This window comes from Coturnix japonica, chromosome Z (genome assembly GCF_001577835.2).
Source record: "Coturnix japonica isolate 7356 chromosome Z, Coturnix japonica 2.1, whole genome shotgun sequence".
Classification (NCBI taxonomy): domain Eukaryota; kingdom Metazoa; phylum Chordata; class Aves; order Galliformes; family Phasianidae; genus Coturnix; species Coturnix japonica.
Genome location: NC_029547.1, coordinates 39,273,059 through 39,297,168, shown reverse-complemented (window position 1 = coordinate 39,297,168; position 24,110 = coordinate 39,273,059). Strand labels below are relative to the sequence as shown.

Here is a 24,110-nt window from a genome sequence, read left to right as displayed (position 1 = left end):
ACAGGGGTCAGGAGGAGGACAACCTCGTTCAGAGAGTTGTTCAGATGACAAGCTATGATGGGAAAGATGTGAACAGTTTGGTAACTACTTGAAAGAAGATGTGCAATATGTAGGCAATTATCTGGGGTCTGGAAGATAAATCTAGTCCTTTTATCATCTGCAAATGCACACATTTCTTCTTGAAGCCAAATGAAACTTTTATTTCCATGAGGTTCAGAAGCTTTGGCTGTCCCATTACTTCATGTGCAGAAGTGATTAGTTGAGCCCAAATTCACACTTTCAACCTTCCTTTGCATCCCTTGGAGAGATTCCAAATGGATCCAGCCTGTTCTGGTTTGGTGCCCACTGTGTTGGTGCTGTGTTGGTGCCTTGGCAGTGCCATGGTAACACAATGCCCATTGGTGATGTCACTTGTTCTGAAGACCAGCTGCAGTTGGGACACAGAGATCAGTCCAGCAGCACCTTCCCTGTGAACTCCTTCTCTCCACAGCATCAAGATGTCTGCACTAGAAGAATCTTTCCGTAAATTTGCAGTATATGGTGACACAGCTTCCACGGGCAACAGAATGACAGGGAAGAACTTCTTCAAGATGTGCAAAGAGTGTGGGGTGATGGATGGAAAAGCTGTGACCAGCACTGACATTGACATCGTATTCAACAAAATCAAGTAAGTGAGGCAGTGTGGTGTTGTGGGTAAGGGAAATGGTATGGAGCAGCCAGGAACTCAATCAAGGTGCAGCCATGGGGTCTTCCCTTCCCACTTCCACCCTGCTTTCCTCCAGGTAACTTTTTTAGTAACCTTCCTCTTCTTTTGTCTGGCCATAGGATGAGGGGTTCCCGCACCATCAATTTTCTTGAGTTCCAGCTGGCCATGAAGGAGATCTGTGTAAAGCGTTTCAAGGGCAAATCACCAGAGGAAGCCCTGCAAGCTGTGTTTGGCCTCATTGAGGGGAAGAAGCCAAGCAATGTGGGCACCACAGTGAGTAGGAATTTCTTTATCCACTGTGCATCCGGAGTCGCCATGGGCCTCTACATCCCAAGGGTTATAATTGCGCCCAGGGGCAAGCCAGTCTGAGTCTGCTCCTAATTCTGCTCTCCTTTCTTGCAGAAAGCTACCAAGTTAGGTGGGGTCGACAGGCTGACAGACACCAGCAAATACACCGGCAGTCACAAATTGCGCTTTGATGAGAGTGGCAAAGGGAAAGGACTTGCCGGTCGTAAGGACCTGAAAGTCCACAGTGGCTATGTTGGTGCCTACAAGGGGGCCGGCACTTACGACAAGACACACTAAGACTGATGCTGCTCACGGAAACAAGGATCTTATTTCTCTAATACATGGAAGGAGAGGCAAATAAAATCTCGTACAACTGACCTTCTGTGTATACTGCCAATCTGTAATAGGATGGGAACGGCTGGGCTACACACAGGATGATCAGCAGTGCCTGACCACAGCCCAAAGATCACTCTTGCTGTGCATACGATTTGATACAGGCCATCCCCTGGAGAGGGTAGGAGTCCCAGTAACACTGCTTTTGCCACTCCTGTTCCCTCAGGTTAAGCCTCCTCACCCATTCATTTCAATTGGCATGGTCATTCATAGCTATTTCCCCTGCTTCAAGATGCTGGCCGCTGGGAAGGTCTGTGATCAAGAGGAAAGTGAATGAAGAGTTATGTCTGACTCTCATCTCCTACTCTGCTCTCATGTTCTCTCTGAGGAAGAGGGTAGGAGTGGCATCCAGTGGAAAGCCAAGGTGTTTTCCACAAGTGTTTGTAAATTACTTTTTTTTTTTCTCTCAGAACAAGAACCAATCATTAAAAGTTTAAATAGGGAATAAAATATGTTCTGTGAGGTTTGGATTCAAGACTGCTTGTTTGTTTTCTTTCCTACATGTGGCAATAGTGGAAGTGTTTGCAGAAAAATGGATAGAATAGCATTAAAATACAAGCAAAAAATTAAGGCCCTAAGCCACATCCTTTGCTGACTTTTTATAACTCAGATAAAACACTTTAATTGCTGCCCTCAGAAAGCTGGCTTAGTACAGCTTGTCCTCTGCAGCAGTTTAAGTGAAGTACATGTAAATTGTTAGCAGGGCATTGTCTACAAAAGAAAAGCTAATACAGTCCATGAAACAAAGGCGGGACATTCTCTGCTCTGCTTCCAGCGGCATCATGTTCTTTATTTTAATGTAGTCAGCAGGTAATTGCAACAGTTATTAAATACTACGGAGCTGTGATTATTTTCTGACACACTCTTATCAGTTCCTGGAGTGCTTCTATTCATCTCACTGACCTTTAACTGCGGTGGTAAAAACATGTCTGAGTCTGCAGCACTGTCTGACTGCCCCTCGCCTGGACACAGCTCTTCAGTGCCTTTTCCTGTAGTCTCTTGCTCTTTCCAGGATGGTTGCCTTCCTGGTTTTTGGGGAGCACAGCTAATATGCTTTATAGTGGAATACAAAACTTGGGTTTGAGGTTCTTCAGTACTTTCCAGCCCCATCCCCACCCCTTACAAAGGCTTACTAACACATGATGGGCAGCAAGCACCTGGCATCAAGCAGAAAGCAGCACTGGATCCACCAGTCCTTCAGGTTGCTAACACCCAGACAGGTGTTAGCAGCTCAGGCAGATGATGCAGGCAGCAGCAGTCTCACAGCCATACCAGTTTCCAGTCTGTGTGTGGTGCTGGGTGCCCCCATTCCTCCTTGCCGCACTTTAAACAGCTCAGGACGTTTACATTTTGCAGAGGGTGACAAAGCTTGTCCTCAAAACCCAAGCAAACTTCCTTACACTTCTTTGTTAAGGCCTCAGCTTCCTTGTAATTAAATCAGACAAGAAATAGCCTACATAAAATTCTGCCAATACATACAGGAATGTGTTGTACTAGGTTTTCTAGTTGTTTTTTAGGGTTTGTTTTAATATAACTGGCACAGAAAAAGCTGTGTGAACCTAGGAAACAAACCAAGAGTGTTGTACTCGTGCTTGTGTACTCTGAGTTCCGTGAGGTCTGGTTTGCATTAACAGGGTACAGTGTGACACTGGAGAGTGAACTTCTGAGACATGATTCAATCTGTACTCCATCCTGTAATCTAACTTGTGCAGCACTTCAGCTCCAGCAAAAATCCCTGGCTTGTCCTGCCTACTTCCTATGGGCAGAAACCACAAAATGATGAGGAATGCCATGCTTGCTCCTTCTAGTAGCTACAGAGCAGGAAGTCACAGTTGACTAAGGCTCTCCCAGTGCTGCCTGCCCCCTGATCCTAGTGGAGGCAAGGATGGCTGCTGTGCTCCTCTGCTGCTAGAAGAGCTGTACAGATACAACCTGCTGGATTTGGGGAATCTGGTGGGAACTGTGGAAACCTTACTGAAATAGAACAGTACTCATCTATAAGTTTATACTGAACTATGGCTAGATCTCTCATGGAAAAGCAGAGAAGCACTGGCTTCAAAATATGCATCTGATGAGGAAAGAATATCTGGAACTTACGTGCTGTCAATTTACAACCACGTTAAAGCAAGCAGGGCAAAATACACCTGAATCCCACTCCTTGAAAAGTGCAGAGAGCACATAACTGTGGTGTATCTCTTCACATCCCTCCTGTCCCTTGATCCCAGCCTCTCCTATGCAGTTTTCTTGCTGTCTTCCAGAAATATGACTCTCAAACAAGCTCAGTTATTCTTTGCCAGCTGGTCATTGCTTCAGCATACTGGAACATGTTGCCTGATATGCCAGGCAGATAGAAATCATGGGACTAACAAAATCTGGCCACAAAGGTCTGAAGGTACAGCTTTATGACTGAGTAGCAAGGGGAGGCAGTAGCACAGGAAGTCATCTAAAACAGGTACAAGGAGAAGATAGGACAGCATAGATGTATATGTGTATAATGGTTTTAGAAAACAAAAGCCTTCAAGCTTTTCTTTTTGGAAATGGTGCAGGATGATTGCAGGATCCATGCAGGATGCAGCGAGCAGAGTGATGCTCACACTGCAGCATTATGCTTTTGCACAGCTGCTTCATTGTTGCAACAGCAGAACTGGGGAACCGAACACCTAGGTCTGACACAAGGCGGTACATGGCATGTCAGGCAGGCAGCTCTATGTCTGGCAATGGGACATGCCCAAAATAGGTACTCAGATTCAGCTATGGAAGGCATCTAGGTGTAACCAGCTCTTGCCCTACCAGCTCAAGGCATCTGCAGTGGTAGACAGACACAGGGAGTTAACGGTCTGTGTACCTTTACGCAGACCATCCAAGTGATATTTAAAATCAAAGTCATGAATATTAATGAACAATGTGTAATGCTTTCCCTCTTTTTCCCTGCTTCTCTGATTGAGCACACCTCAGGAAACAGTGGTTAGATTTGGTGCAGAATTAATGATAGGCTGAGAAAGCTAGTGGGTATTTGCCTCAACTGACATGTCCTTGCTGCATGCCCCACTCATATTCATCCCCTCCTTTTCCAGCTCTGAGGCTGGCTGCAGACTTCAGGGTATCAAGGCAGGCTGTGTACCCACTGACTGCCTGCAGTTGCAGCAGGAGAGCTCAGTGCTGAGCCTGGCAGCTCCCCAGCAGCACTGGTTCCACCTGCAGCAATGGCCAGGACCAAACATGTCATGCCATAGCTTTGCATTGCACCACGCTGTGCAGCATTGGCAAAGTCCTGGGGTCTGGGTCACAGCGAGTATGAGGTGGCTCTTTTCCTTCCAAGCTTGGGATTGTTTTGCTTCCCATGCTGTTTCTCTATTTTTCTTCACTGTAGTTGTCAGGAATCATGTGGTTCTTTTTTTTCCTAATAATTTTATGCATGATTTACTACGGTTTTGAAATTTAACACTGCTAATTTTAATTGCTCATGCATCCCTTGTATTCAACACAGCTACAGCATTTTTGCTTAAAAAAAAATAAAATTCTTGTATGGCCTTAGACGATGTTATAATTGATCTTCAGACTGTGTCCATTTAATTCTTGGTAAGTCCTCTGTCAGTTCATGCCACACTCATACCCTTCTACTGCAATTTCCCACTAACAGCACCATGTACAGAGAAAAAATCACAAAGAGCTTCAAAAAGACTTTGCTGACATCCACAACCAACCATTCACAGTATAAATCATCCACAAACGTACTCACCTGAAGCTCTGCTTTGCAGTAAGCTGTAAATAGATTAGTAAGTTCCTCTGTGCTGCACTGACACAGCAAGAACCAGGATGGGACAGACTGCCAGCAATAGTCACCCAAGTGCATCAGCCTAGAAGTGTTCGTGTATTGCCACCTCATGGCAGGGCCATGTACAGCTGATTGTGCATAGGCCCTTCTAGATGCTCACTTTTTTGAACCTGAGGTTCTGGCTACACTGGCTGCAGAAAGGAAAATTATGGATATTTTCCATTATCCAATTAAAAATCCCTGTTCTTCACAGTGTTTGAAGCATGCAGAGATTGGTGCAGGGTCTTCAATGCAATTTGGGTGGTTGTGCATGAAAAATGTGTACAGACTCCTGTGCTCTGCAACAACCATACATTCATAGATCTGAGCTCTAAATGACAAAGCTGTAAACACACTGTTTTCTTCAAGGAAAAGCTGGCTTTACACGTTTTCACCTACTCCTTCCTCCATGGGCCAATTATATCAGTTCCCCCTGCCCTATGCTGCAGTTTGCTAACCCTTAGCTCTGCTGTAACAAATACTTGTGGGACTACACTGGCAAATGACATTTCTGGTGTTAATAATAATAAATCCACACAACCAAAAAGACAAAAGCTCCTTCATAACAGTGACTCTGGACAATGCAGTCCACCAGCCTCGAGGACACGTCCACGAGACAGTGTTTCCCATGACAGGGAGTCTTTAAGTACCTGCTGGAGGAGCTGTCTACCTTTCAGCCTTTATTACTATTATTCAGACTCACATTCAGTCACATCCAGTCCTTTGCTTTCCTGAAAACTTGACCCTGCAGCAAAAGCTAAATCAAAGAGTAAGATCTCTCAGTACATGTTTCAGAACTCAAAAGCAGTTACCTCCACTTCTAAGAGAGTTTTCATGTGTATAATGTGCTGTTAAATCCTGCATGGCTGATACCTGGCATGGTGCAGAAATCCCTGGATAGCTGATGCGCTTCACTGACTCTCAACACCACTCACTTCCCAGATCCAGCACAATGTCATTGAAAAGCAGCGTCTTGGACAGGCTTAGGTGTGAAAACAGCAATGCACATTTTTAAGGATTTTGGGGAATTAGTGGGTTTATCTGTTCTGCCCAGTGCCAATAAGGAAGTCTTCAGTCTTATGCAACAAGAACAGTAATTCAGCAAATATATACAAGCTTTGCACATTGGCAACAAATTCAGAAATTTAAATAATTATTGTTAAAATGATGTGTTTTATAAAACAATGCACTTAATCTCAATTTACAAACATAATCCAGTTATTTCACAATATTTTATATTCTTAATGTAATTACAGAATAGCAAAGCTAAAAACAACTAACACAAGAAAGAGACATCTGCTGCAAAGAGAGGGGAAGAACTATTCCTCCAGTTTTCTTTAGCTTTCTTGTATTTAGTAAAACTTCAGTAAAATACACACATATATTGCAGGGAAGTAGTGCTGCCACTCACTGCATGTACAATTGGTTTTGATTTCTGCAGCTGTTTCACAACTGATATCCCCATGAATGTACTAATTGCACATGTAGAGCTTGACAGTTTCTCTGCAACAGGGAAAATGCTAAAAATGGCTATATATAATCACAAGCAATATCGACACGAGCAGTTCTTGTAGAAAAACGTTTGTTAAAAAGAAATAAAAAAGATGAAATCATCATCAATATAAGTCATGTCTGAATCACATCTAAAACATGACCTGTAACACACAGTATCTTTCAGTAGCACGTACTTCCTGAACTACCTTGCACTGGATTCCCAAAAGTTAAAATTACCAAAATCACTTGGCTTTTTATTTTAAAACAAACTATGAAATTAGCATCAAGAAATACATTGCTTCACAGTAAATCCAACGTTTTTATAGCTGTATTTTATATATTATATATGTTATTTCATTTTCTCAATGTAACTGCCCAAAAATGTCCTGTTCACATAACAATTACAAACATATGTTCCAAACATTTGTATGCAATAGGCTTATCTAGCACTAAATCTTACTTTTCATATTTCTTTAAAATCTCTGTATCTAGTAGAATTCCCAAATATACACGGGTACCTGTTAAGTGGCTGCTTGTGGGGAAAACGTGAGAAGGAATTTTGAAGGAAAGCTGCTGCTCCTTCAACTTTCAAAGAACAATTTTTTTTTTTCAGGAGCTGCAATGATGGACTTCAGGTTAAAAGACAGAGTAATTGCCTTAGGTGCTGACAACTTTTGTCCCAAGGTGAGAACAAGCCCTTGAATTCCCTGGTTTTACCATTAATAAAGTAATTCTCAGCTGGGGATTCTACAAGAGATGAGGAAAGAGAGGAGCTAATAACACCTAATGGAGTTGACAATTCCTTTTATTTTTCTACATTTCAGACATTCACATCTCCCATCTCCTGACTGCAAATGTTACTAATAAGAAAAGTACTAATTGGTTATGAAGTGGTGGGGGTAAAATCAAACACACTGTCAGTCAAAGTGACTGTCATTGTCACAGTGACTTTTTTTTTATGGTGAAAAATGTTTATGCTATTCTTCTCAAATAGGGAGAAGGCTGGAACAACACAGTTTGAGAGCTAAGAATATTAACAACAAAACTTTAAATCCCCATCTGCACTCAAATAGATAAGAGGAAGACTTTAAATAGGTTTTTTATGACAGAAGAATGTAAAGACAATAAAGCTGTAAAATGGAACGTAATGGAAGTCTATGCATCTGCCTTATGTTGCGCTGCTCTTTGGAGCTTGATATTCCACAAGAAAACTAAAAGAAAAGGTGACCTCACACACAGGGCTTAGCTCTTCACTTTATATGGTCAAAGTGACAGTACAAAAATAAGTCAGTTTCAGAATCCGAACTACTTCTCTTTGCTGAAGAAAGGCAAGCTGTTGTCCCCACTGTTAGTGGGAAATGTCATAATAGTAGTTCCGTAATCGCATCTCCACTGCACTGAATCCTGGTCGGTCATCAACACTGTGGAAACATAACAAGTACGACAAGGTGATGTATTGGGTCTAAGAAAGCTGAAGAGGTCTGTAGGCCCTGCAATATCTGGGACTTAGCAGCAGTGACAACACCTAGGGGATACCAAAATGTTGCTACAAAATAAATACCAAGATGCTAATATCACTGCAGCGCACTCAATCAGTGGATTTATCGTCATCAAAGCTATTTTGTGATTGTAGAATATACTATGAGAAATGGTAAATCAACATCAATTAATCTGCTACTTCATTTACTTCAGTAATAATCTGGAGAAAAGAATACTCATAATGTATTAGCTTCCTTATAATGAGTTCTACAACCATACAGATAAGCTTTGGGCCATTAAGAATAGCCTCTGTAAACACTATATGGCTGTTCTGTCTTGATTTCCTCTATATCTCACCTCTTGATTTGGGAGAACATGATTAAGCTGACAAGAAGTTCTGACAATAGTATGTTACATATTGAGATAGACACACTGAATAAGCTGAACTGTTGTTGTTGTAGGGTTTTTTTGTGTTTTTTTTTTTCTTTTCCTTTCAAATATTCAGGATATTTGAGTACAAAGAAATAAAAAGCAATACCCTTTACAGTATGTTTACTAAACAATGAAAATGATCCTGTTTCACTCTACAACTGCTACTGCATTACTGTAGTACAAAAAAAAGGGCAGAAATTATTTAGTGGTTCCATATTCTTTCTAGAATACTAGATGTAATAAAACTAACAAAGAAGCAAGGTACCTAGAGGAGAAATAACATGACTCTTCAAGTGGAACCTATAGATCTTTAGTGAAGTCATATATTCTCCAGACAGTGAATTTGAGCAGTAAGCCACATTACAGTGGACTTTCTTTGCTTTATGAAATACTTTCTACAGCTAACTTCAACTAAGGTGTTCCCCTCCCAGTCTTTACTTCAGTTTGGGATTGCTCCTGACCTAAATGCAGCACTATGCATGTGGCCTTGTTGATCCCCATTGGATTCACATGGGCTCTCTTTTCAAGCCTGTCCAGTTTCCTCTGGATGGTATCCCTCCCTTCTATTGCAACAACCACACTGCTCAGCTTGGTGACAGCTGCAAACTTGCTGAGAGTACAATCAGTCCCACTATCTAAGTCAGTAATGAAGATATTAAGGAGCACTGGTCCCAGAAATGGACCCTTGGGGACACCACTCACCACCAGCCTCCACCTGGACAGGCAGCTGTTCACTCTAACTCTCTGGCTACGTCCATCCTGCCAATTCCTTATACACTGAATAGCTCACCCTTCAATTCAGATATGGCAATATAATGTGGGACCATATCATACGCTTTAGTCTAGGTGTATGACAGTCTTTCCTTGTCCACTGATGCAGTCACCCCATCATAGAAAGCTATCAGATTGGTCAGGCTCCAGTGAAGCCATGCTGGCTGTCTCAGACAATTTCCTTGCCCCACCATTCCTACTTTGTCTGTCCCTTTTGAAAACCTTGTAACCCTCAATCATGTTGTTCTCCCAGTGCAATTCATCTCACCTTGTTTGCATGAGAGCAATAGCAATTAGGCCATAGTTTTCTAATTGTACCACAGTTTCCATCTCCTCCTTCTTATTTCCCCCACTGCATGCACTGATGTAGAGGCAACTTCAGCTGGGCTATTGGCTGCACTATCTTCCTGGAGGAGCCCTCCAAAGATTTTCTGGGACAAATCTAAGGTTCTTCCCTGCTGCTTCCTAAAGTGATGGTGTTCCCTGGCTCAGCTCTGTCACTCAGAAGTATGTACCATTCTCAGCTAAATCTAGATTAAAGCTCTCCTAATGAATCTAGTAAGTAAGTTTGCTGCCCAGAACACTATAACCCCACCTGGTCAGTTGCATCCCATCCAACATAAATGTGCCTGGTCTCTCGAAGGTGCATCCAAGATCACAGAACCCAAAGCCCTGAGCATGGCACTAGCCAGGCAAACACTTGTTCAACTGATCTTTTTGCCTCTCCTTCCATGTCTCAGTTACCAGGCAGAAGAGTTTATATATTCCCAAACCCTTCAAATCCTTCTAAGAGACAGAAACTCTCTGATATTTTGTAATCTCCTCACTGACCTCATCTGACCCTACTTGAATGTACAGAGATGGGTAATAACGCTCTAGCTTTAAAAGGCACGGTAGCCTCTTTTTAATACTACAAATGTGCGGTTCTGCAAGCAGCAAACCTTTCTAGAGAGACTGTATAGGTGACAAATGGGTGCCTCATTGCCTCCCAGCGAGGAGTCTCACTTACTAACATCCTTCACACTGAGCCTTGTATGTGTTTGTTACGGGTGTTCGGGGGGCAAGGACCTGTCTTTCTGTTCTGTGCAGTTTCCTTTGTCTTGTGTGGTAGTGCAAACCATCAACTCAGATCTGAATAGCTGTTTACCTTTCCCTTGCAGGAATTTAAAACTTTCACTAACAGGAAGTCAATGTGTATCCAAACTGAGGATATTTAGAAATAACAGAAGAAAAGAATAATAATTACAGGAATTAGAAACTGAGACACAGAATGAATAATTTGACAACAGGACTTTGAAATGTCTGTCCTAGAAATCAAAATGAAACAAAAACATCTCCTTAATTTCAAACTTACTTTTCTAAATGTATCAGATGGACGTTTTGGTGGAATAAATTGGTTTTGATGGAATAAATTATTTTTGATGATACATAATTTTTTTTTAAACATTTTTACTCAAGGAAAAAAATGGGTCATCGGTACAAAATCAGATTCCTGTACTATACTCATTATGTAACACTGTTCTCATTTGAAAGCACAACCAACTCCTCCCTTTTCAGGTTATTTGTGAGCTGAAATCTAGCCAATACAATATGCTTTGAAATACTCTTATTTCATGCTTTCTAGCTACCAACCATGTAGATTAAAATATACTGCTATTAAAAGAGAGAGTATTTCATCACACTCACTTGTACGTCCAACATAATTTCATTAAGTCATAGACTTCCACTGGACATGCTTCAGGACGTTCCATTCGTTCTCCTCCTTCAATCATCTGTGCAACTTCGCCACCTTTCATTCCCTGGAATAGGATGATTAGAGCAGTCTTCTGAGTTGCAAATGATTACAGCATACATTAGTATAGTATAAAACAAAGAGAAGCCTGGAGTTGAACTGGGGGCTGTCCTTTGACTTGTCTGTTACAATAGATGGGTTCTAAGGCCTTATTTGACCAGTAGCAACCCTCCCAGGCAGGAAAAGAAAGGTGATGGTTTGAATTTACTCTACATTCTTATAGTGAAAGAACTGCCAGATAGAATTACTCACTTTATAGGGTTTTTGCCCATAAGAGAAAGCTTCCCACATTAAAACGCCAAAGCTCCAGACATCACTTTTGCTAGAAAACTTGTAGAAATTCATACATTCTGGAGCATACCACTTGACTGGCCATTTTCCGTGACTTTGTGCCTAAAGGAAGGAATAACAGAAAATAAAAGAAGCAGATTTGAGACAGTAGTAAGTAGTGAACATTCATATCCACAGAAGCCAATTTAACTTGGATTTTCATGTGTTTGCACTAAGTATTTCTGATATAGTTTGCCTTAGAGAAATTGGCAGCAGCTCCTTCAATACTGTTACAGAATTGTTCCTAATCTCCCAAATTCATATAAAGCATTGGAATTAATGCTATGGTAAAGCAAAGCTTAGTTAAAGGACCTAATGTCATGTTTGTTAAGCTCTGTCAAAGAAATATTTTTCAGCTCTTACAGAAGAGACACTAACTCAGCCAGAAGGAGTCTTGAGCCTTATTTTCAGATTAAATCAATGCTTTACTTCAAAGCATAGCAACTGCTTTGTGACAAACTGCAATTTGATGAAATTATGCTGTAACGCGCTACAGAATTGCAATTGTCAAACCATACTGGCACAGTGCTAAATCTATTGAGATAACCCTGAAGCATTTTGTGCAGTTGTAAACGGAATGAGCCAGATCCAGATCTCAACTCCCTGACAAACTAGGCAAGTTGGAAGTGATTTAAGATGCTGCTGCCTTTTCAAGCAGCGGTTACTGTTCCCATAGGAAGGTCATCAGAAGGGAGCATGGGCTTGCTCCTCCTCTGCATTGTTTCATGGTCTGGCTTATTGGTTTTAAACAACTGATGAAAGGAAAGGCAGTGGGATGAAATAATTTTAACTGTAAAAGCAATGTATAGGAAAAGAAGATGCATACACAATTAGAGGCTTTGCCTCCCAAGGATATACTTACCTTACTCAGTGTGGCAAATATTTTAGTCTCTTTTGCTTCACAAAGATTGCTGGTAATTTAAAATGAAGCTGAACAAAATTTACCTAGGTCAAATGATTATTTACCACCTGTACCTGTTTGACAAACTCCCCAGATCTGATTCTGTTATTTTTTTAGACAGTTTGCTAGCCTGACATGATGTAAAACAAGTGCTAAATTATATTAGCAACAAAGACAGTTTCAACTTTTATGGGAGGAAACATCTCATTTCCACAGTAAATTTTAATCATCAAATGGCAAATTTACCAAATTCATAACTAAATAAGAGGCCAGCTTTTCCTTTTCTATTCATCTCTTAACTTTGATCACACATTTTGGAAATTCATGACTACTACAAGTAGGCTATAAAATGATTTGTGTACACAGTATTTCTTACTTTCAACTTTTAAATGCAACTGCTTTTAAATAAAACATAATCTTCTTAGGCCATATTAGTAAACAGCTTTGACAGCTTGTGCAAATCTTACCTTGTAATAACTTTCATCAGCACTAAGAGCCTTAGATAGTCCAAAGTCACTGATTTTGGCATAATGCTGGGTGACTAATAGCACGTTCCTTGCAGCCAGATCCCTATGTACAAAGTTATTCTCCTCCAGATATTTCATCCCCATGGAAACCTGATGTACCAGCTCTGTTATATTCTTCTCTGTGACGTGTCTGAAAACCATAATTGAATCTTTAAGAGGTCAGTAGTTCATTTTCATTATTTTTCAAGGAGTTCAAACACAAACTTGTACAATGAACTTCCTCATATATTAGAAACGTGATCCATTTATGTTTAGCTAAGATTTAATTAGAACAAGCAGCATAATAATGTCTTGATCATATCAATAAACTGTGATCATATCAGTAAACTGAAGAACATCTGAAAATTCCTTTATTCAAGATGCACTATTTTTCAATAAATATGACGTTTAGGAGACATTTGCAATATGGTTATGTCCCAGTGAAGATTATCTACAACAGCTAATTATTACATAAATTACATTTCAAAGTAAAATATTCTAAAATTTTAAGATAAAAAGACCTTTCTCTTGTTTTTTTTTCCACCCCTTTGGATAAATACTGTGAAATGGAATCAAAGCTTACACACCTATTCTTCTGCAAAAACTTGTTCAGTGGTCCAAGTTCAGCCATTTCCATTACTAACATCCAGGCCTCTGCTTCACATATACCTATCATTCGGACAATATATGGGTTGTCCAGTTGCTGCATTACATTTGCTTCTCTCAGCAACTCATCCTTTACGGCTGGATCATTACTCTCATTTTTAAGAATTTTTACAGCCACTGGCTTGGCCCCCCTGCAAAAGAGAATCCTCTGGGATTAGTTGATGAAAAATCTGCATGTAAATCTCCAAATGATGCTTCCACACACATAGTTCGAACTGTGATGAAAGACAGAACTGAATACTTGGACAGGAAAGAATTTGATTGCAATGGGAATGACTCTACCAAATCAGAAGATCAGAAGACAGCTTAAGCAAAAGAAATAAAATTGAGAGAACAAAAATTAGAAGTAATCATTAAAAAATCTAAACAAGCCTGAAAACAAAGGCAATGAACCAATCTATCTTGCCCATTCTGACTAGTCCTAACTAATGAAAGTGGAAAGAACCAAAAAGGTATCTGTTATGATGAGAGTCCTCAGAGGAAAAGTTGTAAGGGCTTTCTCAGCATTGATGTGTTTTGGGCCATTGCAAAGCTCTGACCTGCTGAGAAACTCTGCTCCTGCAGCCTACAGGACATGCATGTGAAAAAGTCACTGATGACAGAGCTCAAATGTGAAAAACTGATAAACAAGACTACAGCTCTTCAAATTCCCTCAGACAATACTGGATAATGAAAATTCCTTGATTCTAAAAATCTCAGTTAATGAACTGCCTCCAGCTTTGACTGGTGAAAGCATATACATAATCAGCCCATGCATTTAAGCAACACACTGCTATTGGTTTATTATGAAAATGCATGAACAGCCCTGAAATAACCTAACTTTTGTCAGTATAAACAGGGTCTGTTCCTACTGTAGTCCCATGATAAGAGAAGCCCCAACATTCTCTGTCTGCTTCATGAAACAGGTATCATCATACTTACATTAGGTGAAAATCCATTTGTTAGAACGTAAGCTGTACACGGCTCTCAACACTACCTCTCACAGAGAGACTATGATACCAGAAATGTGAATGCTCACACAATGTCTGGAGAAAGGCACAGAGATTCTTACTCGACTGCAACTGACAGCTGAGTCATAAAACTATACGAGGAACTTCCCCACTTTGAAGACAAAAATAACAGCTGGGCAGTGACTGTGCTGTACTTCCTGAAAACAGAAGGAAACACTTACTTTTTCATCTTATAGAACCCTTTCTTTACAGTACCAAAGTTGCCAGAGCCAAGTTCTCCTTCCTCCAGTGTTAACAATTTCCTGTCAAGAGTGACATTTTTTGGCTTAATTTCATCTGGATCAGCGTACGGACTTTCATAAACCTCAGTGTCCATGGGTAAGGCCTCTCTCTGATCACCTGCAGTTCAATTAATAAACACATTAGAGATTATGTGAGACTATTTTGCTCCCACAGGTGCTATGTTCAACATATCCATGCTTAGGATTAACTGCAGCATCTTTATGTTTGCCTTATGAGAGCATTACAAAGAAACCTCATACATTCCAGCTACACACACTTTAGAACATTCTCAAAAAGAATGACTTTTGTCTGGTGACATATTCTAACTACCGAGCAATTGCTTAATGTGAAACAAGGATGTTCCTTGTCAGAAGGAAGGTTAAAGATAAGCTTTTCTTAGCACTTTCTTTTAGTGCTCAAACAGTTCTTCACTCCAATTGCAGTGAAGCCTAGGCATCAGACTGGCAGCGTGGATTCAGTGAGGTACAATTTTCTTTATGAAGGGCAAGTATGCAGCTTTTAGTCAAGGAGGCAATAATCCTCCACTTCTGCATGGAAAAAGGAATTCCTGTTAAATCATTTTTATTATAGACAATGACATCACGCTTGAGCTGTGGTAGTGAAATACCGATATTCAACATGATGTAAAATACAAGCAAGTAAAGAAGAAATATAGGTTGTGGTAAGAGCTCTGGAATAAAGAAAAAAGGTGGTATATGTGTAATAAATTACTGCCTACCTTTCTCTGCTCCTATTAGACCTCTTGCCCTTTGCAGTACATAAGGATTAAAAGGTGTTTGGTCATCAGATGGGGGACCAAGAGGTGTCTGGAGCTGTAGCATAGAAACAGAATTTTTAAACTGAGCAATACAGAGTAGGTAAAAAAAATTTTTTTTTGTTTTCCCCCAGAAGATTATCGCATGATTGCAAGAGAAACACAGGTGGGAATCAAAGAATAAGGCAGAGACAAAAAAAAGCTTATTTAATTATTGAGGCTATTGCTTGAGTAAATATGCAAGCCAAAAAACACATGCATTGTTGCATCTCAAGAAGCTACAGGAGATATTTCAAAACATCTAATCTGCGAAAAGTAACTGGAATAGGTCATGCACAAATCTTATCCTGCATATGTTAAATCTATATGCGGTTTTAAATCTGCCACGTAACATTATAAATATTCTAATTTCCCTTTGATTTGTCCCTCGTCCCCGTCCAAGTTCTCTCTCACCATATCCAGGCCATAGGGAAACTGCCAGTACTAATGAAAAAAACAAAACAAAAACAAAAACCAACAACATTACCCTGTTTATCTTGTGGATGTTACAAAGTAACTCCAGTTGAAAGAAACTGGACTAAAAAAAAAGGGTAAAAAGAAGTTATTTTAGTAAGTTTAAATAACTGAATATCATAGAGTAATGTTTGCTCCTTCTGCTATGAGGAAGGAGAAAATGACCTGATCACTAGTATATTTGAAGAACTGATTCAAATACCATTCTTCTGCCTCTATTCTTTTGTCAGGGGAATACGATGAAGCTCATAAACAATCATAGCAGAAGAAATGCTCATTCTGGAGTTGCTTGCTTGAAGAATGAATCTCACACAATAAGGTGTAAAGAGTGAAATTTATAACCTGCTCTATTTTATTTGTGAACTGGAAGAGAACAGTTCTAAAATAGAAAATTACAGAAATTACTTCTTCGGTTCAGTTTCTTTCATAATGTAAAACCTTCAGTGATGAACGATCTCATGCTCACCAAAGAAGTGCTTCAAAAACCTAAATTCAGACTCAATAAGAGTTTGCTGAGTTATCTTAAGAAATAAAAAAATACTGTACTTGCTCAAAGCCCAGTCCAGCCTGGCCTTGAATGCTTCCAGGGATAGAAGAGTTCATAACCTCTCTGGGCTACCTATTCCAGCAACTCACCACCCTCACAGTAAGGAATTTCTTCCTAATACCTAGTCTAAATCTACCCTCTTCCAGTTGAAAGTCATTTCCCCTCATCCTGTCACTACTTGATCTTACAGAAGTCCCTACCCAGCTTTCCTATAGGCCCCCTTTAGAGTACTAGAAGTCCATTATAAGGTCTCCTTGGAGCCTTCTCTCCTCCTATCTGAAGAGTCTCAGCTCTATTAGCCCATCCTCATAGCAGAGATGCTCTAGCCTTCTGATCATCTTTGTGGCCCTTCTCTAAAAGGCTGAACGTGAGCCCATAGTGTGCCCAGCAGGCCAAGTAGGACAACAGCATCCTGCCTTGTATCAGAAACAGCGTTGGCAGCAGGAACGGGGCAGTGATTGTCCCCCTGTTCTCAGCTCTGGTGAGGCCACATCTTGAGTCCTGTGTCCAATTTGGGCCCCTCACTGCAAGAAAGACACTGAGGCCCTGGAACATGTTCAAAGGAGAGCAACAGAGCTGGTGAGGGGTCTGGAGCACAGGCCATGTAAGGAGTGGTTGAAGGAGATGGGAATGTTCAGCCTGGAGGTGGCTCAGGGGAGACCTCATTGCTCTCTATAACTACCTGAAGGGAGGTTGTTGCGAGCTGGAGGTAGGCCTTTACTCTTTTAACTGGTGATAGGATTGGAAGGAATGGCTTCAAGCTGCGCCAGGGGAGATTTAGGCTGGACATAAGGAAATACTACTTCACTGAAAGAGTGGTCAGGCAATGGAATTGTTTGCCCAGGGAGGTGGTGGAGTCACCGACACTGGAGGTGTTTGAGAAACATTTGGATGATGTGTTGAGGGACAGTGAGTTTAGTGAGAACTATTGGTGGTGGGTGGATGGTTGGACTGGATCATCTTGTAGGTCTTTTCCAACAGAATCTTGGTGATTCTGTGATTCGTTGACTGATTGATCGATGACTGATTCTGTGATTGATTGACTGGATGCCTACAAGCAATCTTGAGACCAGGAGATCTGGGTGAAGCTTGTGGCTTTAGCAGTGGCTGGACATTTTAAAAGGACTTGAGCGCATCTTCCTAGCAGCAGGAGTTGATTGTCCATGTTGCATCAGGCTGATTTACAGTTTGAGCAATGGCTTTTATTCCCTCAAAGATCCCTAATACCCAGTTGTAGTGGTCTAAGTTAATCAGAAGTAGAAAATTTACAGGGGTCAGGAGGAGGACAACCTCGTTCAGAGAGTTGTTCAGATGACAAGCTATGATGGGAAAGATGTGAACAGTTTGGTAACTACTTGAAAGAAGATGTGCAATATGTAGGCAATTATCTGGGGTCTGGAAGATAAATCTAGTCTTTTTATCATCTGCAAATGCACACATTTCTTCTTGAAGCCAAATGAAACTTTTATTTCCATGAGGTTCAGAAGCTTTGGCTGTCCCATTACTTCATGTGCAGAAGTGATTAGTTGAGCCCAAATTCACACTTTCAACCTTCCTTTGCATCCCTTGGAGAGATTCCACCTGGATCCCGCCTGTTCTGTGTTGGTGCCCACGTGGTTGCCTTGGCAGTGCCATGGTAACACAATGCCCATTGGTGATGACACTTGTTCTAAAGACCAGCTGCAGTTGGGACGCAGACATCAGTCCAGCAGCCCCTTCCCTGTGAACTCCTCCTCTCCACAGCATCAAGATGTCTGCACTAGAAGAATCTTTCCGTAAATTTGCAGTATATGGTGACACAGCTTCCAGTGGCACCAGCATGACAGGGAAAAATTTCTCCAAGATGTGCAAAGAGTGTGGGGTGATGGATGGAAAAGCTGTGACCAGCACTGACATTGACATCGTATTCAACAAAGTTAAGTAAGTGATGTAGTGTGGTGTTGTGGGTAAGGGAAATGGTATGGAGCAGCCAGGAACTCAGTCAAGGTGCAGCCATGGGGTCTTCCCTTCCCACTTCCACCCTGCTTTCCTCCAGGTAACTTCTTTAGTAACCTTCCTCTTTTATCTGGCCATAGGGCGAAGGGCGCCCGCACCATCACTTTTGCTGAGTTCCAGGAGGCCATGAAGGAGATCTGTGTAAAGCGTTTCAAGGGCAAATCACAAGAGGAAGCCCTGCAAGCTGTGTTTGGCCTCATTGAGGGGAAGGAGCCAGGCAATGTGGGCACCACAGTGAGTAGGAGCTTCTTTGTCCACTGTGCACCTTGAGTTGCCATGGGCCTCTACATCCCAAGGGATTGGGATGTATTGTGCCCAGGGGCAAGCCAGTCTGAGTCTGCTCCTAATTCTGCTCTCCTTTCTTGCAGAAAGCTACCAAGGTGGGTGCCGTCGACAGGCTGACAGACACCAGCAAATACACCGGCAGTCACAAAGAGCGCTTTGATGAGAGTGGCAAAGGGAAAGGGCTTGCTGGCCGTGAAGACCTGACAGACAACAGTGGCTACGTTGGTGCCTACAAGGGGGCCGGCACTTATGACAAGACACACTAGGACTGATGCTGCTCACGGAAACAAGGATCTTCTTCCTCTAATACCTGGGAGGAGAGGCAAATAAAATCTCATGCAACTGACCTTCTGTGTATACTGCCAATCTGTAATATGATAGGATGGGAGTGTATGGAGTACACACAGGATGATCAGCAGTACCTGACCACAGCCCAAAGATCACTCTTACTGTGCATACGATTTGATACAGGCCATCCCCTTGAGAGGGTAGGATTCCCAGTAATACTGCTTTTGCCAGGGTCTCCTTGGAGCTTTCTCTCCTCCTAACTGAAGAGTCCCAGCTCTATCAGCCTGTCCTCATAGGTGAGATGCTCTAGCCTTCTGATCATCTTTGTGGCCCTCCTCTAAAAGGACCCACTCCAACAGCTCAGTGTCCTTCTCCTGTAGGTGGCCCAATACAACTGGACATGATACTCCAGGTGGGTGCCTCTGGATGGAATCCTCTTTATGGTGTCAACTGCAACACCCAGCTTGGTGTTTTCTGCAAACTTGCTCAGGGTGCACTCGATCCCACTGTCCATGACCCCTACAAGGATGTTAAATAACACTGATCTCAACAATGATCCCCAAGGAACACCACTCATCACTTATCTCCACTTGGACACTGAGCTGTTAACTGCAATTCTCTGAGTGTAACCATCCACCCAGTTCCCTATCCAACAAGAGGTCCATCCATCAAATCCATTTTTTTCCAATTTGGTGAAAAGGACTTCATGTGGGACAATGTCAAATGCTTCGCACATTTCTAGGTAGATGACAACATTTGCTCTTCTTTTATCCACTGATAATGTGAATAATATCACAAAAGACTATCAATTTTGTCAGGCATGATTTGCCCTTGGTCAAGCCAAGCTGGTTACCACCAACCACCTTGTCTTTATTTTCCATTTGCCTTAGTATGTGATTAGGACTACCGAAGGACCAGAGAAGTATTAAATATCCCTGGTTTCAGGCTCAGTATATGAACTAATATGTTCTTCATTGGCCAAAAATTTATGTACAACATATTTGTCTCACAAGAAGACAATCACCTATGCAGAACAGCTGTTAAAAATATTCTGATTATAAGGAGTTGACTCCATAAATGGGAAGTATAGAGACATTTCCTCTCATTTGTAATTCAAGAGCAAAACAAATGAATCTGAAATAATTTAGTGATCACATTCAGGAACTGCACTAAAAAAAATAGTGCATTAATTCCCATGCTTGTAAATAAAACTGTAGGTATGAATTGGAGATAGCCCACAACACTAAATCCAACAAATTTCTGAATGGATTCTGTCTCAGAAGGCTTCTACTGCTTTGTTGTATTAGGCGTGCACGAACACTCAGGATGTAACGTGATAGGCCCTCCTCTGCTCGGTTATGCATATGTAGAAGGGGTTATGCATATGTAGAAGGGGTGTAGACGAAGTAGATAGCGGCTTATTTAAACTGCTAACACGCATAATAAAACGCCATTTAGCTATTCACTGTATTGGTGTGAACGTGTAGTTAAATGGGCCCCGGCTGGACCAGGTTGGATTTGCAGAGGTTTAACGCTTGAATACTGACGTGAAACGAACCACAAGCAACACTGCTTGAAATAAGTAATAATGTCTTATTTATCATTAGAACTAGTTTAGTTAACTAATAGTTACATAATTGTGGAATAATATTCCGTACTGTTGCAGCTCAATTAAACAGCTTAACAATGGCTATTTCATTAATATTTTGGTTTAAACTGTAATTTGACGTTTCAAATGTACCTTTTCATAGTTCCTACCAGTATCACAGGAATACTGTCTAGCACTCACAAAACTCAAATAGCATTCTCAACCTTAGTCCTTCCAATTATGTATCCATAATTGAGAATAAATAACTTGTTTTTGCTCAAACTAGTTGTTTGAGCAGAAATGCCAGAATTTCTCTCTTGCAGTCAAGAGCAGCTGCCTTTAAATGGAGGAAGGAGGTGCTTACCTTTGCATCTATGGTGGACTAAGTAATAGTACAAAAAACCCTGCCTTTTTTTGAACCGACCTTTCAATTCAGAGTCCTTTCTGCCCTGTGCTTTAACAGCAGCAAGCTTAATTGTGCAGGTCTTTCTGAGAAAGGGAGCTTTGCCTTAATACAACCAAATTATAGACTAGGGAATTGCTTTCTACATTCTTACCAGAACAGAGAATAACACCTATGGATTTGCTCTTACAGTTAAAATGGAAAGAGGAAAGAGTCTGCCAGAGAAACCCATTAAAAATGGCACATATTATGCGACATCTTATGGTGTGCACCCTGGCAAACTGTGAAGCAAGGTGTAATTTAGGATGGGAGGTAATGGCTTTAAGTTGTGCTAGGAGAGTTTCAAGTTGGATATTAGAAATAATTTCTTCTCAGAAGGAGTGGTAAAGCATTAGAATAGGCTGCTCAGGGGGGTGGTAGAGTCACTGTCCATGCAAGTGCTCAAGAAATGTGTGGATGTAGCACTGAGGGATGTGCTTAGTGGACATGGTGGGGACGGGTTGATGGCTGGAATACATAATCTTCTTACAGGTATTTTCCAACCTTAAAGATTCTATGACTGTATGATTCTATTCTCATTTCATGTCCTCACACTAGAACTTTACATTGGTTAAAATTCCCAGATGCACAAGATAACCTTATCTTGCCACTTTCCTTAAATAACAACTCGCTATACAGATGTAGCAATCCTGTGCTAACACAGCAATATCCATAATAAGAAGAAAGTAGAGGAGGCAGTGTTTGCTCTCACATGAAGATACTTTTGTAGTAGAAGAAATACCCCTTTCTATTTATGGATAAGGCCACAGCGGGATAACCACTCAGAACCCTCTAGCTGAAAGAGATCCACTAACTGTTTGTTTTAAAATATGAATGAAAAGACTCAAATTACTTCAAATCTCATTTTTGTAGTAATCATTTTCATTTCATAGTAGAGATTATATTTATGAAATTAATCTGTATAATGTTATTTCTTTTCATGTCAATAATTCTGATCTTCAATAACCCAAATGTAAATACAGGACCACAAAAGTAATCTTTTGCTGAACTAAACTGCATAGCAAATGCAGAATGAAGGGCTTAGTAGCCACGTCCTCAATGAACTTTGGCTAAAACTTAATAGTAGCCACTAGGTGGCACAAGTTCACTTATAGTCTCAGAAAATTTAATGAGTAAAGAAACCGGAAAAATAAATAAATAAATAAATAAATAAATAAAATTATAATAATATAAGATTGTTCAGTGCTAAAAATGCATCTAAATAACCAGACTGTGAAATAAATAAATATTAAAAAAAAAAATCATACAAAACTAACCTTCAAATCTGAAAAAATATATTGGACTGACCTGACCCAAGTGCAGCACCCTCCATTTGGCCTTATTGAACCTCATTAGGTTTACATGGGCCCACTTCTCCAGCCTGTCCAGGTCTCTCTGGATGGCTTCCCTTCCTTCCAATATGATAGTACAGCAATTTTTTTCACATAGCTTTAGAACATGTCCGTATGTCATGTATTTAATTGTAAGAGATGACAGAGCACAGAAAATAAGGCAAGGGTCCTTTAAGGCCTTGGAAGATACACAGATGTCAACAGCTACTGGTAGCTTAGAGCAACAGTGAATTGAGCTTATAAAGAAAATATATTTTAATCAGGATTATCAAATACTGAATCAGTAAAACAGATTTTCACTATGAACAGCAGTGTATCTCCAAGGCTTTCTGTGCCGATCATTTCTGTTACAGAGCAAATGTCACTGAATAAACGAGCAAATAAATAGCAAAATGAGAGACTCACAGATCTACTTCTATGTAGAAAAGGAACATAAAAGTTGTCCTTAGCACAAAAATAAAATACAAAATAAAACAAAATTTTAAAAAAAAAGCATGTTTCACAAGTATACCAGCTACTGAGAAGCACAATTTTCTGTCCATAGACCATTTTTACTAGTACCAGACTCTGTTTCCCTTGACTCCCTCACATTAACTTTCCCATTCTCCTTGATCTTGCAACACCTTGCACTTGTTTAAATGTAATTAACTTCAATGCATAACAAGATTTGTGCACAAATTCTGTAGAAATATATTTTGTGTTTGTTATTAACAAGCCATGTCCCCGAATATCTTCTGTCATAGTTTGGTGAACGAGCCACTTTTCTAGGCATTATATTTGCCATCAGAAATGTCACTTTTGTTTGTTTGTTTGTTTGCAGACACATTGAGAACAGTACTAATTCTACATTTTGGGATGTGAAAAATTACTTTAAAATAGCCTCTGATTTTCAAAACTTCTTTGGAAATTGGTTTAGTTCTATAAAATTAAGGCTGCAGTTGTGCAGGTGATTTGTAACGAAGGTAAATCACAAAACGTTCACAATCTGCTTGTTAGTAGTCAAGATGCATATTTAGTAATAGCAAGCAAAAAGGAAAAAGAAAGAGTGAAATTAGCCAAGTGTAAGTCCTTTTAACTCAGTTGATATCCTAAAAAGACTGTATAAAGCACCTTTTTGCTGCCAGCCTTTGGAAAGGTGTACGATTTGAGTCTTGAGATAATTCCACCTCTTGCCCAACTCTAGAAACCACAATGTCAAAGAGGAACAGTAAATGTGCCAGAAAAATTACTAAATTACAAAACACATGTAGCATACAAGAACAAAGCACTCTGAACATTTATCTTAAATGTGCCTGGTAAGTGCATCAAACAAATACAGTATATGAAATCTTAGCAATAAAATTGATTTAAACTGTATTTTTCTTAAACCATCCTTGATCCGTACGTATGCCAAAGGCCATCTGTTTTGAGAGAAAGCACTCTAGCTGAGACCTTAGCAGAAGTGAACAAACTGGAAACAGCTGTGATGTTTCACTTTCATCTACCACTGTGCTGGTGCATGTCTGTGTTCCTGTCTGATCT

At 40.6% G+C, this 24,110-nt stretch overlaps 3 protein-coding genes across 5 annotated transcripts in view; 2 read left to right on the top strand and 1 right to left on the bottom strand.

Annotated features, from left to right (window-relative positions):
- Positions 1-400: 400 nt before the first annotated feature.
- On the top strand, positions 401-1,372 carry LOC107306300 (tubulin polymerization-promoting protein family member 2-like). Its single transcript, XM_015849382.2, has 3 exons — positions 401-667; positions 826-979; positions 1,109-1,372. The coding sequence occupies exons 1-3, from the start codon at positions 498-500 to the stop codon at positions 1,289-1,291; spliced, it is 507 nt and encodes a 168-aa protein (XP_015704868.1). The 5' UTR covers positions 401-497; the 3' UTR covers positions 1,292-1,372.
- A 2,495-nt stretch (positions 1,373-3,867) lies between these two features.
- The window catches only part of SYK (spleen associated tyrosine kinase), a 45,116-nt gene continuing 24,873 nt past the window's right edge, over positions 3,868-24,110 (bottom strand). The window contains exons 7-14 of one of the 3 annotated variants that reach the window (XM_015849388.2): positions 23,700-23,768; positions 15,544-15,637; positions 14,744-14,921; positions 13,494-13,703; positions 12,868-13,057; positions 11,422-11,562; positions 11,064-11,176; positions 3,868-8,116 (exon numbers count right to left, since the gene is read on the bottom strand). In XM_015849388.2, the coding sequence (XP_015704874.1) occupies positions 8,044-8,116; positions 11,064-11,176; positions 11,422-11,562; positions 12,868-13,057; positions 13,494-13,703; positions 14,744-14,921; positions 15,544-15,637; positions 23,700-23,768 (1,068 nt within the window). In that variant the 3' untranslated portion in view covers positions 3,868-8,043. The remainder of the gene's footprint in view (positions 8,117-11,063; positions 11,177-11,421; positions 11,563-12,867; positions 13,058-13,493; positions 13,704-14,743; positions 14,922-15,543; positions 15,638-23,699; positions 23,769-24,110) is intronic. The other 2 variants (XM_032441368.1, XM_015849389.2) reach the window with 2 other exon arrangements.
- LOC107306311 (tubulin polymerization-promoting protein family member 2-like) lies at positions 18,284-19,266 on the top strand. Its single transcript, XM_015849390.2, is given in 4 exon segments — positions 18,284-18,334; positions 18,336-18,559; positions 18,715-18,868; positions 19,003-19,266. Coding segments are annotated over 4 exon segments (612 nt in total). The 3' UTR covers positions 19,186-19,266.

Excerpts from the sequence above, each read along its gene's own strand:
- LOC107306300 (XM_015849382.2), top strand. The coding sequence starts at position 498 with ATGTCTGCACTAGAAGAATCTTTCCGTAAATTTGCAGTATATGGTGAC. Across the intron at positions 668-825 it reads ATCGTATTCAACAAAATCAA|GATGAGGGGTTCCCGCACCA; the intron begins GTAAGTGAGGCA and ends GTCTGGCCATAG. Across the intron at positions 980-1,108 it reads CAAGCAATGTGGGCACCACA|AAAGCTACCAAGTTAGGTGG; the intron begins GTGAGTAGGAAT and ends CCTTTCTTGCAG.